The sequence below is a fragment of the Lingula anatina genome, chromosome 8, assembly GCF_051362555.1.
Source record: "Lingula anatina isolate TDL-2025a chromosome 8, LinAna3.0, whole genome shotgun sequence".
Lineage (NCBI taxonomy): Eukaryota > Metazoa > Brachiopoda > Lingulata > Lingulida > Lingulidae > Lingula > Lingula anatina.
Genome location: NC_141774.1, coordinates 1,076,846 through 1,091,506, shown reverse-complemented (window position 1 = coordinate 1,091,506; position 14,661 = coordinate 1,076,846). Strand labels below are relative to the sequence as shown.

The window sequence follows — 14,661 nt, the reverse complement described above, 5'->3', positions numbered from 1 at the left end:
TGGAGATCAGAACAAATGAAGGACGAAGTGGTAAGTTTTTTTCTGAAAGGAGTTGAGAATAAGCAGAAACCAGTTGTTTCAGAATTGCAAGAGGGAGAGATGAAAGCATTTTGTAAAGAATTTCCACGATTAGAGGTGAGAAACGGTATTTTGTACAGGAAGGCAGAAATAGCTGGAGAGACAAGATTCCAGTTAGTCCTACCGAAAAGTCACAGAGCGAAAGCAATGAAGGGAGTGCACAATGACGTTGGCCATTTAGGTAAAGAAAGGGGAATGTTAAACTTGAGGCAAAGATTTTATTGGCCACGTATGGCAGTTGATTTAGAAACCTGGATTAGAACATGCGAACGATGCTTAAAACGTAAGTCCCCATCAAATTCAAAAGCTCCTTTAGTGAATATACAAAGTACACAGCCTTTAGAACTCGTTTGTATGGATTTTTTGGGTTTGGAATCATCAAAAGGTGGATATCAAAACAATTTAGTCATAACTGACCATTTTACAAAATTTGCAGTAGCTGTTCCTACAAAGAACCAAACAGCAAAAACAACAGCTAATGCCTTTTTACAAAATTTTGTTTACTATTTCGGCTTTCCAAAACGGATTCATAGTGATCAAGGTACAAATTTTGAATCGAAAATGATCAAGGAAATATGTCAATTAAGTGGGATGGAGAAATCACGTACGACTAGTTATCATCCTATGGGTAATGGCATTACCGAAAGACTTAACCGTACACTTTTAGACATGTTAGGGACACTAGAACCAGATCAGAAGATCGACTGGAAAAAATACGTTGCGCCTCTTATTCATGCTTACAACAGTACGGTACATGAAACTACAGGTTTTACTCCATACGAGCTTATGTTTGGGCGAAAGCCGAGGTTGGCTATAGATGTAGTATTTGGCTTAACACCGGATAACCAGAGTTTTTCTGATTATTGTGAATATGTTGATAATCTGAGAGAACGTCTTTTTCAGGCTTACAGGTTAGCACAGAGCAAAACAGAAATTAGCCAGACACAACAAAAGAAGCAATATGATAAACGAGCGAGAGGTTCTGTCTTAGAAGTGGGAGATCGGGTATTGGTTAAGGTTGTAGCATTTCAGGGCAAGCACAAAATAGCTGATCGCTGGGAACAAGATGCATATATTGTTCGTGCCCAGCCTAATCATGATATACCAGTTTATGTTGTAGAAAAAGAAAACAAGTTGGGAGAAAAACGTGTGCTTCACAGGAACCTGTTATTACCAATATCGCAACTTCCTATTTCAGAGAAAACTACCATAGAGAGACCAAAGCCGAGGGAGAGAAAGTCATTGAGACTTCGTAATCAAATGAGAGAAAAGAGAGTGCGAGTGAGGAAAGACAGTAGTAGTAGTAGCAGTAGTGTAGATGAGGAAGATGAATATGTGTTTGTAGGTGATAGTGTGGACAGAGAACTTAAAGAGAATGCTGGTAGAAATGATAGTGAGACGGAGCATACAGTGGAAGAAGTTGCAGCACCGGACACAGTTGAGACAGCTGAACAGGAGTCAGTTGCCAGTGAATCATTGGTGTCCGATGGTACTGAAGATCAAATTTCCCGAGATGTGAGAAAGGTTCCAGTACCTGTGCCTCGCACACCCATTCCAATCCCCAGAAGGAGTACGCGACATCGCAAACCGCCTGATTATTTAGTTATGTCTCAGGTTGCGGGGATTTGCGAAGATATTTTACGGTTGATGAGTAATTGATATATATCTCATTTGTATAATCTTACATAAATATATTGTTTAATAAAGGAACATTTTGAATGTAAATATTTGTGTATTTATATTCGTGTTTTTTTTTTTTGTATGTATTGGTGTATGTCGGGACGACATTTCACTGGAGGGGGGAGAGTGTAACTATGTGTAAATATGAACTCGTCACTCGTCTTGTCTTGTGACTTGATGTAGCTCTGACGCCCTCTAATTGTTCCTTTGTCTGTTCTTTTGTCTATGTCCCTTTGTTCTGTCTTCCCGCGTCTTTGCCACGTGACTTCACATTATAAAAGGCATTGACGCGGTATTTTCTAATAGTGCTGAAGTTGCTGTTCATCTGTCTGTTTCTATGTGGTAAGTTGGATGTCGTCTACTTAATTCTAGTTATATTTTATCTTGTCTTTTGCGTATCCAACTTCACTATACTATACTGTATTACATCGTTTTCTAATCTTTAGTTTTCAGACCAAGACGTATATCCAGCACTCTTTATAAACGCCCTTGAATAAGATCAGGGTAAGCCGTTATAGCTTTTATAAACCGTAATTATCTATATCAAATTTATTATTTCCTTATCATAGAGGTAAACTTTAGAATTATAAGTTATTTGTTGTATGTCATTTTATTTAATTATATCTCACCTTTATTACAGGGTGAAAATTTTAGTTGTAGCAATAAAATTTTACACAACCAGAGAGTCCGTCTGTTACACATACATTAACAAAGACACACACACATACATACACACCACAAGCATGTTGCTTAAGCAAAGTCTGGTCTTGAGCATACATAAGAAGATGATTTATTTATTTTTAAGTCAATTAAATCTTTGAATGTGTCTTCAACCAACTGTAATATACTCAGTTGTGCATGAATCCTATTTGAACAAGCCCAGATATGGAATTTTAAGTTTTTACACGATATTTTTTCTCTTCTAGCTGAAATCAAAGAACCGAAAGAGTATATGTCAAAGGATGAGGGCTTTGAGGAGAGAGGTAAGACAGTAAGGTCAATTTAACACACTTAAAAAGTGCACACACGACAGGGGTGGATCCAGGATTATTTGAAGGGGGGGGTCTGTGGATGCCAACCCCCCCCCCCCCCCGACCCCCCACTCGGGGTTCGTGGCCTGCTAAACGGCCCTGAAAATTTTTGGTATTTTAGAGGTCGAAGGGTGCCATTTGGTACAGTTTAGAACTATGATTCAGCTAGTCAAAATTCTAATTTCAAGAGGGGACCAGAAATCAAAGGGGGGGGGGGGGTAGGACCCTCCTGGCCCCCCTCTAAATCCACCACTACACACACACAGATGTATTTTCAGGTGAAGACTCTCACACACAAACACCCAGTTTTAATACTTTGAATGTGACTTTGACTGTCAAATAATATATTGAATCTTGTTGTGTAAGGTATAAAATATTTAATTTGAATAAGTGTCTGTTTATGACACTGATGACATCCACACACACACACACACACATGCACAAACGGACACACTCTTCATATTGATTTGTTAACAGTTTGGTTTTTAGTAAAGTTCTACTTTGCCAAGTTGTTTATTAATTGTAAAATATTTTTAGTACAGTTGCATGCATGAAATAATTAGGTGTACTGACTGCTTATTAAAGGATATATACTATTGTATATTAATTAGTAAGTAATATAGTACTATATATTTCAGGTCCCAAGGTTCACCGCCAAACACAGCAAAAGTTTTGAAATATTTTCAGGCCTTGCTTTAGGCACTGGTCAAGAACATAAATGGTTATTATTATTATAATTATTTGTATTATATAAAAAATAAATCTAAAGATTCAGCTTTTTAGAAACGATAATTTAACAGTATTAAAAAAAACCCAATTCATTTAACAGTCACAAAGTTCTTTGGAAAGTTTTTTTTTTTTGTTTTGTTGGCATCATAAGGGAAAGTTTTTAAGAGGAAAAATTTGTCTAACAGCTGGTAAAAACTGTAAATGAAAACAATCATTATATGATAGCTGTAAGGAGCTGGTGGTGGTTGAGTTCCTGTCAGCATCTTTTATCAATTAATACATTTTAACTGTTTTACATTTTTACATTTGTATCAGAACTATTATTACCCCCTTGGCTGCCAAATATTCTAGTTTACAGTAAAATATTAGTTGTATGTAATCAAAAGTGTTTTGTTTTTCTTTCTTTCTTAATTAAACAGTTTTTAGAAAATTTTGGCCTGTTTCACCTTGAAATAAAATCAAAGGTCTAATCCTAGGGCATGTGTAAAATCTCCACATAAAACTTTTGATCAGCCATCTGTAGAAATTTTTCCCATAAATAGATATTATGCAAATTTTGGATAAAGGTGCATTGAGATGATCATGAGTGCAACATCTAGAATGGTGCACCAACAAAGCCAAACTTCCATGTGGAATGCGATTATTATGACGATTTTCGAAAGCAACCTGCCTCTTTACCAAACAAAGGCAGTCAGTAAATTTAATGTAAAACAAAAATACAGTCAGCCAGTTATGGGGTGAATGTCATCAATATTATGCACAAAAAAAAGACACACACACATACACTAACAAAGACACACACATACACTAACAAAGACACACACACACACACACACACACACACACATGCACAAACGGACACACTCTGCGTATTGATGTGTTAACACAATTTGGTTTTTTGTAAAGTTTTACGTTGCCAAGTTGTTTATCAATTGTAAAACATTTTCAGTACAGTTGCATGCATGAAATAATTAGGTGCACTGACTGCTTATTAAAGGATATATACTATTGTATATTAATTAGTAAGTAATATAGTACTATATATTTCAGGTCCCAAGGTTCACCGCCAAACACAGCAAAAGTTTTGAAATATTTTCAGGCCTTAATTGCTTTAGGCACAGGTCAAGAAAATAATTGGTTATTATTATTATAATTATTTCTATTATATGAAAAATAAATCTAAAGACTCAGCTGTTTAGAAATGATGACAATTTGACAGTATTTTCAAAAAAAAAAAAAAATGATTCATTTAGCAGTCACAAAGTTCCTTGGAAAGATTTTTTTTTGTTTTGTTGGCATCATAAGGGAAAGTTTTTAAGAGGAAAACTGTCAAACAGCTGGTAAAAACTGTAAATGAAAACAGTAATTATATGATAGCTGTAAGGAGCTGGTGGTGGTTGAGTTCCTGTCAGCATCTTTTATCAACAAATACATTTTAACTGATTTACATTTTTACATTTGTATCAGAACTATTATTACCCCATTGGCTGTCAAATATTCTAGTTTACAATAAAGTATTAGTTGTATGTAATCAAAAGTTTTGTTATTCTTTCTTTCTTAATTAAACAGTTTTTAGAAAATGTTGGCCCGTTTCACCTTGAAATAAAGTCAAAGGTCAAATCCTAGGGCATGTGTAAAATCTCCACACATATGATTTTGGTCAGCCATCTGTAGAAATTTTTCCCATAATTCCTTCGGTTTGGGAGATATTTATCAAATTTTGGATAAAGGTGCATTGCGAAGAGAACAACACCTAGAACGTTGCACCGACAAAGCCCAAAATTCCATGTGGAATGAGATTATAATGGCAATTTTTGAAAGCAACCTGCCTCTTTACAAAACAAAGGCACTCAGTAAATTTAATGTAAAAGAAAAATACAGTCAGCCAGTTATGGGGTGAATGTCATCAACATTATGCACAAAAACAAAACAAACAAAAAAAAAGGTTGGCAGTTATGAGATGAATGTTATGTGTTGGTCAATCAGAATATATTCAGAAGCTTACTAGACCTTTCAGTCACCATCGCTACTGTTGATCACAGTACATTATTAACTTTACTTGAGGCTAGGATCCAAAATAAAGCAAGCCAGTCCCATGTAAAGTTTTTTTGTATAGGTAAACTACCTCCCAGAACTATCGCTCCGCCATTATTGGCGTTGGGGGCACTATTTCTACGCTCTTTTTACAATCCAACTTATTTCGTTTCCCACATTACAAGGTGTTGCCATATCAAAACTGTACTCCGAATAACTCTGCATTGACAAATATTCGGAAAGTGCATCCGCCAAATAACAACGAGAGCGTAAACATGCACGGCAGTGTAAATTTGCCCGCCATCTTTGCAAATCTAACGGACGGGGATATTGAAATTGATATTACTGTCTATTGAAGCTACAAACTGCAGTATAAATACTCACGGTGCTTCACTGCATATTCCTTAATCAGCTCCTCTTGTCTTTTGACGAAATTCTCCGGATACAATGAAAAAAACGCGACTAAAGCGGGACCTTCGTTTCACTCTGCCGTAGACAAGCTACCTGGTCATTTGAAAACGAGGCTCGCCGTACCAACCCGAAGGCATCATGAGACGCGCGCCGCGGGAGACTCCCTTTGAAGTTTGAGCCACTGTCTTATCCTCTTTATTTTGGATCCTAGCTTGAGGATAGTGTAGGTGTCAAAAATAAACCCATTGCATTTCTTTGTTCATACACTAGTGGGCTTGATTTGGTCTTAAAGTGCAATTTAAGAACACAAATAGTCTTACATGATCTTAAAACATGAGAAAGACCATTTCTAGTCTGACAGCCAATTAAGTTGCCTCCCCTTACACATTCTCCTATTGTGAGGGGAGGTATCCCCCATTGTGAGGGGAGGAAACTGCTTGACCACTTAAGTAGATGTTAGATCAATTTTGATCTTAAAAGCAGATTCAGTCCATTTTAAGACTACTGCTATAATGTTTAAGATCGTGTACTAAGATCACTTGTGAACTTAAATTGCACTTTAAGACCAAATCTAGCCCACTAGTGATACCTCACTGGGAGGTCACAACAAATTTCAGTAAATAGCATACTTTCTGATCTTTCACAACTTTATTAATTATGCAACCACATAACAGGCAATTTGTAAAACATCTACATAGCATCTAACTCTTTTTTTTTTTTTTTCAGTAAACTCAAAACTCAACAAATATCAACATCTCTAAAACATGTATTTAACACTAACTAGAAACATCGTTGCTATTAGAAACTAACTGAATCCATCTTCAAACAGCAACAGTAAATTCATGGGGTGATCACCTCATGCTTAGTGTACTGCAACTTTTTACTCTATGATTGTAACAAAGAATTCATAAAAAAAAAACTGCAGCAATCTCAGGATATTTCAGCGTCTTTTACACTGTTTCCACACAAAATGTCAGTAACCATGTCAGTGCTCCAGGAAATATAATACAATGGAATTCTTTACTTTTAAAGCTGTGAAGATTTTCAGTCATGCATTGCATATAGGCCCAAATTGGTTATGGCTGACAAAATGATATTGGTCTCCATTATTATGATAGCAATTACCTTTTTCTTCATATTAATAGCAAAGTTAAATGATAAAAAGGCCTAGTTCACAGCTCGTGAGCTTGATTCAGATTATCACTCAACAGTTAATGGCTCTTCTCTAATTTTTTCATCATCATGTCAGTGTAGAGTTGTTCAATCCTCTTCATTGCTGTCAGGAAGCACTCCAAAGGTCTCCTACTTTTTGGGTAAGCTTTAAAATGAAAACAAAAAATGCAATGAACGAATCATCAGTATTTTACAGTAAAACAGTACAGCTATGCAGTTTGCCACAGCTAAAACATCTTATTAAATTATCTAAAAACAAAAATTATTTTACTCCACACACTGATGAAGAATGTAAATTTTCAAAATATTGTTACAATACCTAAGAAAAGTACACAGAAAACCTGGTAAATATTCAGTACCCAAACAGCAAAAGACACTGCAACTATATTTACAGAAATAATAAACAATCTTCATCTTTCACTTTAAAAAATCTACTCTTGCTGTTTAAAAGAAACCCGTCTTAGTAAAATATTATACAGCCACACAGCAAATATGAAGTAAAAAAAAAAAAAAAAACTGGCACTAGGTAAATGATATTATGGTGAAAAAATGACCCTTATCAAATTAATCTCACTTTTCAAAGCGAATCTTTTTTTTTTAATGAAACAGTGCTACTCAGAAAGTTTAAGGAAAAACAAATCAAGGTCAGGCTTAGGAGGGACTGGTGTTTCAGAAAACTACAACATGGACACAGACACAGTGATCAGAACATATAATACTCTATAAACACACATCAAGTATCTGTATATATATAAACCATTGCATATAGGTCTCTGCTAAGACTGTAAGTCATTTTAGTCAACCAAGATGCATTTCACAAAGAATCAAAGAGATAGCTCACCCAACTCAACACATGTAAAAAGAGTGACTTATTTGAAAATAATTTTTTTCTCTTATCAATTTAACTTTAGAAGTAAACATAGAAGTAAATTTAAGTTACAAAACAATTTCAGGTAAATGGCTTTCAGACCTAGATCTCAGAACAAGGATGGCTTTTGTTGTCAGTTATCAATTTTTGCTATGCCTAAAAAATCAACTTTATGCCAAACAGGCAGCAAGCTCCCCCCCCCACACATGGAAAAAAAACAAGATTCTATCACAAAGTGTTGATTCTTCTATGACCTCTTATTAACCACAACATTTTACAGGAATTACTTTCATTCAGATATATGAAGTGCTTCTTTCTCACCTGATATCAGGGATTTGTTTCAACATGTCTCTCACTTGTTTGTGCAAATCTGCAGATTTCAGTTTTGTCATACTAAAAGGTACCTCTAGCACCTCTTTGTATCCTGCTTGATGTAGGAAGCGTTTGCGTGCCTGTGCTATGCCTGGTGAACAAAAAATATATATATATATAAATAATAATAATAAATAAATAAATAAATAAATAAATAAATAAATAAAAAATAAATAAAAAGAAAAGAAAAAATCTCAATATTAACATAAAACATAAATCAATGCCTTGCTGAGTGGGAACAAATGCATAAATATATTGAAATAACAATAGGTACACAAAGAAAACCTATGTAAATCTTTATCACTCTTACCACACACATACATTCAAATTTAAACTGGATTCCCATACTTAGATCTATCCATCTTACTATACACATACATTCAAATTTAAACTGGGTTCCCATACTTAGATCTATCCATCTTACTATACACATACATTCAAATTTAGATGGTCACTGTTAAAGTGTGAGATAATACACTGTTACCAAGGCAACATATGCCAGAACACATTAAGCTTCAGCATGGCAGTAGATTATTTGACTAATATACACAGAGAAAATACTCAAATTTCACCAAAACACCTCAAAAAAATATATATATATATCACCATGGTCACATAGCATCTTTAGATATTACTGAAAAATGCTTATTGAAATTAACTAGGCAGGTGCACAGCATGTTACTTTTAAGTATTTTAAAATGTCAAATAAGCACACACACATATATATACTGTACACACACATGTCAATTGTCTAAGTTGATCTCAATTAATTCATTATTGTTGTCCTTTGTACCCTATTCTCATTCTCAAAACCCCATTGTTGTTATGGATATATATATATATGTATATATATATATATATATATATATATATATATATATATATATATATATATATATACAGTGCACTCGGTAGGATTTTTCTAAGGGAGTACCGTACCCCTTGCCCAAAAAAAGAAGGGGTAATTTTCAAAATGAAGGGGTAAAATTAAAAAATGCTCATCAAGGTGTAATTTTGTGTATTAATAATCATGCAATCACACAGTTCACTTTCATAACAATAACCCACTATCCTTTTATCCAAAATCTTTTATTATTGCAATTTAACAAAAAGAAAACAAAAACAAAATGGACAGGTCACGCATAGGTCACGACTAGATACTGTGTTTCTTTGACTAGAGTAAAAGTAACTGGTGCTACCTAGTAAATGTAACAAAAGGAACACTTTGTTATACCTTTATAATATATCCTTTTTGTTGTATAAAACAGTTTGCTTACCGAATGTGGATCTGGACACTGACAAGTAGTCACCCAGTATCCGTCTCTGTCAAACAAGCATTTTTTAGTATACTATTTGAGAAGGGACACAAAATTTACATATTTAGCCATTTTAATCAATCAAAATGTTCATACTTCTTACTCTTCCTAGTGTTTCTCCCTAAAATTGATGCCGACAAAAAGTAGGTCAAGTCGGGAACATTAGGCACCCGTCGTTTTTAAGTTTTACTAAATTGTTTATAAAAAATAAACCTTTGCTTTCAATTTGTAAATAATTACTAGAAATATTATTTCACAGTTTGTTGAAAGATAATTTTTATTTATGTTTGTTAGCGCAGCACTTCAAGTTCAACTGTTTTCTAAGCTGGCCAAATCTGGAGCTAGCCGGTTGCTGCAAACCACTTTGTTTCCAACCGGCAAATGACTGCCAATAATAAACGATCTATTTTGTCTGTGATAATAAATTTTACACTTCAAATTTTCCGGGCAAGTGAACAGCCGAAAGTCACTTGCGTTTCCGGGCAACTACCAGCTAAATTTTAGTTGCCCGGCTGATAAAACTAGTTGCGAAACGCAACCATCGCAAGTAGGTATGTCGGACTCTGAAATCTATAGCTGAAACTTTGCCTACCTTGCATGACAAAACCTTTTAATTGACTGTTGTTTTTTTCCTTTGCATTTCCTTTTTCTCGTCATTTTGTCATCACTGGTAATCAGCAGAGCTGGAAATTCCAGGTTGCCCGCTCGTCAAATGCGACTAAAAATTTATTCTGACGACTAAAACTACAAAAGTCACAAGGGTTACTGGCCTAAAGTATTTGGTCTGGGCGAGTGATTTAAATTGGTCCTAAACGTATGGTTGCTCAATTAAAATATTGAACAATTATGTGAATAAAAAACGATCATTTCATCGTTGTTCATACCTTGTTTATACTAAAGAGAGGCACACGTGTTTTTGACCTAAAACTTGCATATTATGACGAATCAGAGAAGATTACGTCATCCTCTGCGGGTCAGTGAAAGAAGAAGCATGTTTTAGTCGGGTAATTCAAATATCTTAAGAAAAAAATGAGACACTTGGGAATCAATTATGACATTTTCAACATGAGTCTGACCGTCAACAGTCAACGGACTGGTCAACTTCGCCGATCTTCAAAGCCAAAGGTGTGCGTATTCGTACGCGCTGGGGCTCCAGCCAATGCGTAAAAACAGCAAAACAACGCGTAATTACGCACTCTCATACGCTAACGAGTTTACTGTATATATATATATAAGTTGGCCCCCAGTGGATGGCATGACCAGCAAGTATATAGAAGAAATAAACTCAGTACACTACAGTCAAGCTCATAACCCAAAACCACTCATGGCAGCAGGGTGGACTTACTAGAGTCTGTCTTTACATACAACAACTACATTTTTAACTCACCAGTTAACTCCTCTGGCTTGTTGATAAAGAGATCTTCATCACGTAGAAACCACACTGCTATTTTTCTCCAACCTTCTGGCAAGGCAGACATGTTTTCCATTTTGAGGAATCCATTTTCATCAAAGACCCTGGGCACCAGCTTCATGTCTACAGGCTCATTCAATTCATTCAAACACAACTCCACAATAGGATGATATATGGGCAGCACTGGCGTGATTCTTGCCAAGTGGGGACCTCCAAGATTCTTCTGTACAGCTGCTAAAACATCTTTCTTTGAGTGATGCTGGCAAATTGTTTTCAAATGTAAAACTTCACTTACATCATTTTTATCCACCCACTTTCCATCCAGTGCAAGAGAATAGTGTGTTGCAGATTGTAGAACACTAAAAAGCTGGTGAATTTCTTTGTCTTCAAGTTTCTTCCTCTTTAGCTTTGCCTCCTTCATCAAAAGCTTCAAGAAAAATCTTATCTCCACTTCAAAGTACTTCTGCTCGTGTAGTATAGACAGGTGAAACCATTTATGACAGACATCCATCCTAAACATAACATGCCATCTGGACCATACCTGTGTCATGTGTCTCTCTAGTTCCTTATAAAACTGAAGGATTTCTGGAGACGGTTGAATTGTGCGCCCAACTACCAACAATCTGTTTAACTGGAGAGGATCACTTCCCTTCACTAAACCTTTGTTGAGGATGGTTTGCAGGGCTGATGATAACCTGTCATCTTGTAGAAGATGAACGTTTTCATATCTTGGCGAATCCCTCAAACATGTAAGACTAACAGCATACATATACCGTAGAACTCCGTCGAGGTCATTTTCAGCATTACTAACTCCGCTCTCGTAAGCACTAATAATTTCCGCTACACTCCTTCCATCTTCCCTATGATACTCCTTCGCATCTCTTTCAAATTCATTTATGTTGCATCTGATGAGGTCGTTATATTCATCTTCTGTGATAAATTTTGTAGAATATGACAGCTCAGTTCCGGCGGTAAGTCTCCACAACGACCAACCCCACATCTTGTGAGGCCTTCGGAGTTGTGAGACGACACATGTAAACCGCACCGATTGATGACATCCTAAGGGTTGTGTAAAACACTGAGTTATTCTACCTATTAAATCGCGTCTTCGGTAGACATATCTCACTGCTGAATAAAACATAATTAAACGATTAAAATGTTCCCATCACTGAACGCGTTCATGTCCTCCACGAGGCGGTTGATGCAAGTAGGTCGTAATCTGATAGGCTGAAGTTTGAAAGATGTTGTTTAACTCCCACATCACGCGGATGGAAGGTAAATTCAGAACTAATATAATGGAGTATTTTGCCACCGGAATCCGCGGAGTTCCTTACACAAAACCTGCACAAGAAAACGGTGTTCAGTTTCAAATCACCCGCACTAAGTAATGCATGGATACAACGCGTAGGGTAAAACATGGTGGTGCTTAGGACGCATTGTCCAATCATAGGACGCAATTGGACGTAATCTGCATATGCATGAATCAAACTGTGACCTAATTTCACCCAATGCATAATCTGGGTCACTAGTCTCACGTTTTACTACGATAGTAAATCCAACGTTCATTGCATAACAATCACCGATGGGATGACAGTGAACGTTCTATTTAAAATGATTCTTTTAGAATAATATGCTTATAAATAATTTAATAAGATAAAACAGACGCTTTGTTAAAAAGATTTTATTATAAAATAAAAATATGGTATTAAATGGACCAAAACAATGGGGCAATAATTCTATGTAATAATTCTATACTGAAGTTTTACTCTAACATTTTCATGCTAAATTCATTTAATATTTATAAGTAAACCACATAAAAGATTCAATTAGGACAAACATATGTGTACGTACTTGGGAGTTTATCTTAATGATACATGTTCATATACAGAAAAGAGAATATATTACAAGTACTGGGAGTTCCATTCGTATTTAAATCTCATTGTAAAAATTAAGTCACAGCAAAATACCTTAATTATTCTAATCATCATACATGTTGATGTTGATTTTTTTTATAAGTATGTTAAATTCAGGACTATCTCTTGTGATCGCTGAGTCTTGGTACCGGTATTTGTCTTTTATTAGCAAAGATAACTAGAGGATCAGAGAGGCGATACGCGGATTCCGGTGGCAAAATACTCTTTTATATAAGTTATGAATTGATCCGCGTGATGTGGGAGTTAAACAACATATCTCAGGCTTCAGATTACGGCCTAAAGCTCTACAGGACAGATGCAAAATGGCGGAAAACGGCATCTCAGATCACAAGGGAAAAATGATTGAGGAAAACGACATCTAAGGCCAAGCGTGAAAAAAAAAGATTAAAACTGAACTAGAGGTCAGAGAGTTAAAGATCATAAAATCCCCCTTTCAATGCAATCTTCACCAGAATAAGTAAAACCTGCATCTTTTATATCGTTTTAGAACTAGTTGTAAGTGAGAACTTGAGTAAATTACAACCTATTATCCCTTTTCAATTAAGTTCTGTATTTATAGTCTTTACCGCTGAGAGTGAAATTGGCCGATCTGTGTCTTTCACTATGAGACTTTACGCTGATTTATTGTGATCATTATATTTCGGCAAAAACTACAAGAAACTGGACTGTAGGGGGGGGGGGTAGTTTGCAGGTACCCACCAATAGTATTATAGTAAAAAAAATATTGGAGAGGGGTGGGGGTCCTTAGATACTGGTTACCTTTTCCTTTGTCCAAGTTCATCAGAAATCTCTCACATTTGTCTTCACCAGTCAGAATCTAGCTCAGTATCACTGGCTGTTCAATAACGTGCTTCCATATTGTGCAATCCTTCAACACCCCCATATAATAATTATTTTTCTCAACATACGACACTGACACGTAATTCAGCAATTAATTAACTCTACTGAAACAATTTTATTTTTCACTGAAAAAGAGCGTCTAGTACTGCTTAGCCGAATTAGAAAATCATCATCTCTATACTTTGTTAAAAAATTCCGCTAACTTGAAACCCATCTTTTCGCAAATTACCTTAGAAATAATTCATATCTGAGGTTCACCTTATAATTCTATTATCTGTCATTAATAATACCAGTGTCGCAGCCCATGCTGAGTTGTACATGATAATCTAGGGAGCGCCCCCTAGGGGGTAGACCTCCGCTCGGGAAATGTAATTACTGCCGGGGAGAGAAGATATTATTGACAAGACTCAGAGGCAGAATGTATTACCGACAATGTTCTACCAAAATATCCTCTGAAAAATGTGCTCTTAGATGGCAATACATTCTTAGCTGTATTGGATTGTAATTGTGATGATAGAGAAGAGTTATCGAAAATACTGCTGGATTTTTAAATTCAATTAAAATTGCAAATAAAACTAAGGATATAGCACGACGGTTTTAGTTAAAGGTAATTAAAGTCTAAGAGTCCAATGTACCATAAATAAATGTATGTGGGTATGTATGTACCATAAAAGTATATGAGACGAATGTCACCTGTACAAAGTAATGGGGAACGGACTACGGTTCCTAGCGGACTACCATTACTATTACACCGGGTGATTTTTATACTTTTATATGAATATTC

The 14,661-nt window shown here is 35.6% G+C and overlaps 1 protein-coding gene and 1 long non-coding RNA gene across 2 annotated transcripts; one reads left to right on the top strand and one right to left on the bottom strand.

The window, feature by feature from the left end:
• The first annotated feature begins 3,320 nt into the window (after nucleotides 1-3,320).
• LOC147760155 (uncharacterized) lies at nucleotides 3,321-4,732 on the top strand. The gene is made up of 2 exons (XR_015330952.1): nucleotides 3,321-3,427; nucleotides 4,468-4,732. It is a non-coding gene; the product is annotated as an uncharacterized LOC147760155 (long non-coding RNA).
• Nucleotides 4,733-7,203: 2,471 nt separating this feature from the next.
• LOC147760154 (uncharacterized) lies at nucleotides 7,204-12,599 on the bottom strand. The gene is made up of 3 exons (XM_086994166.1): nucleotides 11,080-12,599; nucleotides 8,326-8,467; nucleotides 7,204-7,281 (listed from the first exon to the last, which is right to left on the bottom strand). Exons 1-3 carry the CDS (start codon nucleotides 12,242-12,244, stop codon nucleotides 7,266-7,268), a joined length of 1,323 nt encoding a protein of 440 aa, XP_086850292.1. The 5' UTR covers nucleotides 12,245-12,599; the 3' UTR covers nucleotides 7,204-7,265.
• Between the last annotated feature and the right edge of the window lie 2,062 nt (nucleotides 12,600-14,661).

What these genes read in the sequence shown, in the direction of transcription:
- LOC147760154 (XM_086994166.1), bottom strand. Translation starts at nt 12,244, where the DNA reads ATGTTTTATTCAGCAGTGAGATATGTCTACCGAAGACGCGATTTAATA. An exon ending in CAAGCCAGAGGAGTTAACTG is followed by an intron (nt 8,468 to 11,079) that starts GTGAGTTAAAAA and finishes TTTGTTCACCAG; the next exon opens with GCATAGCACAGGCACGCAAA.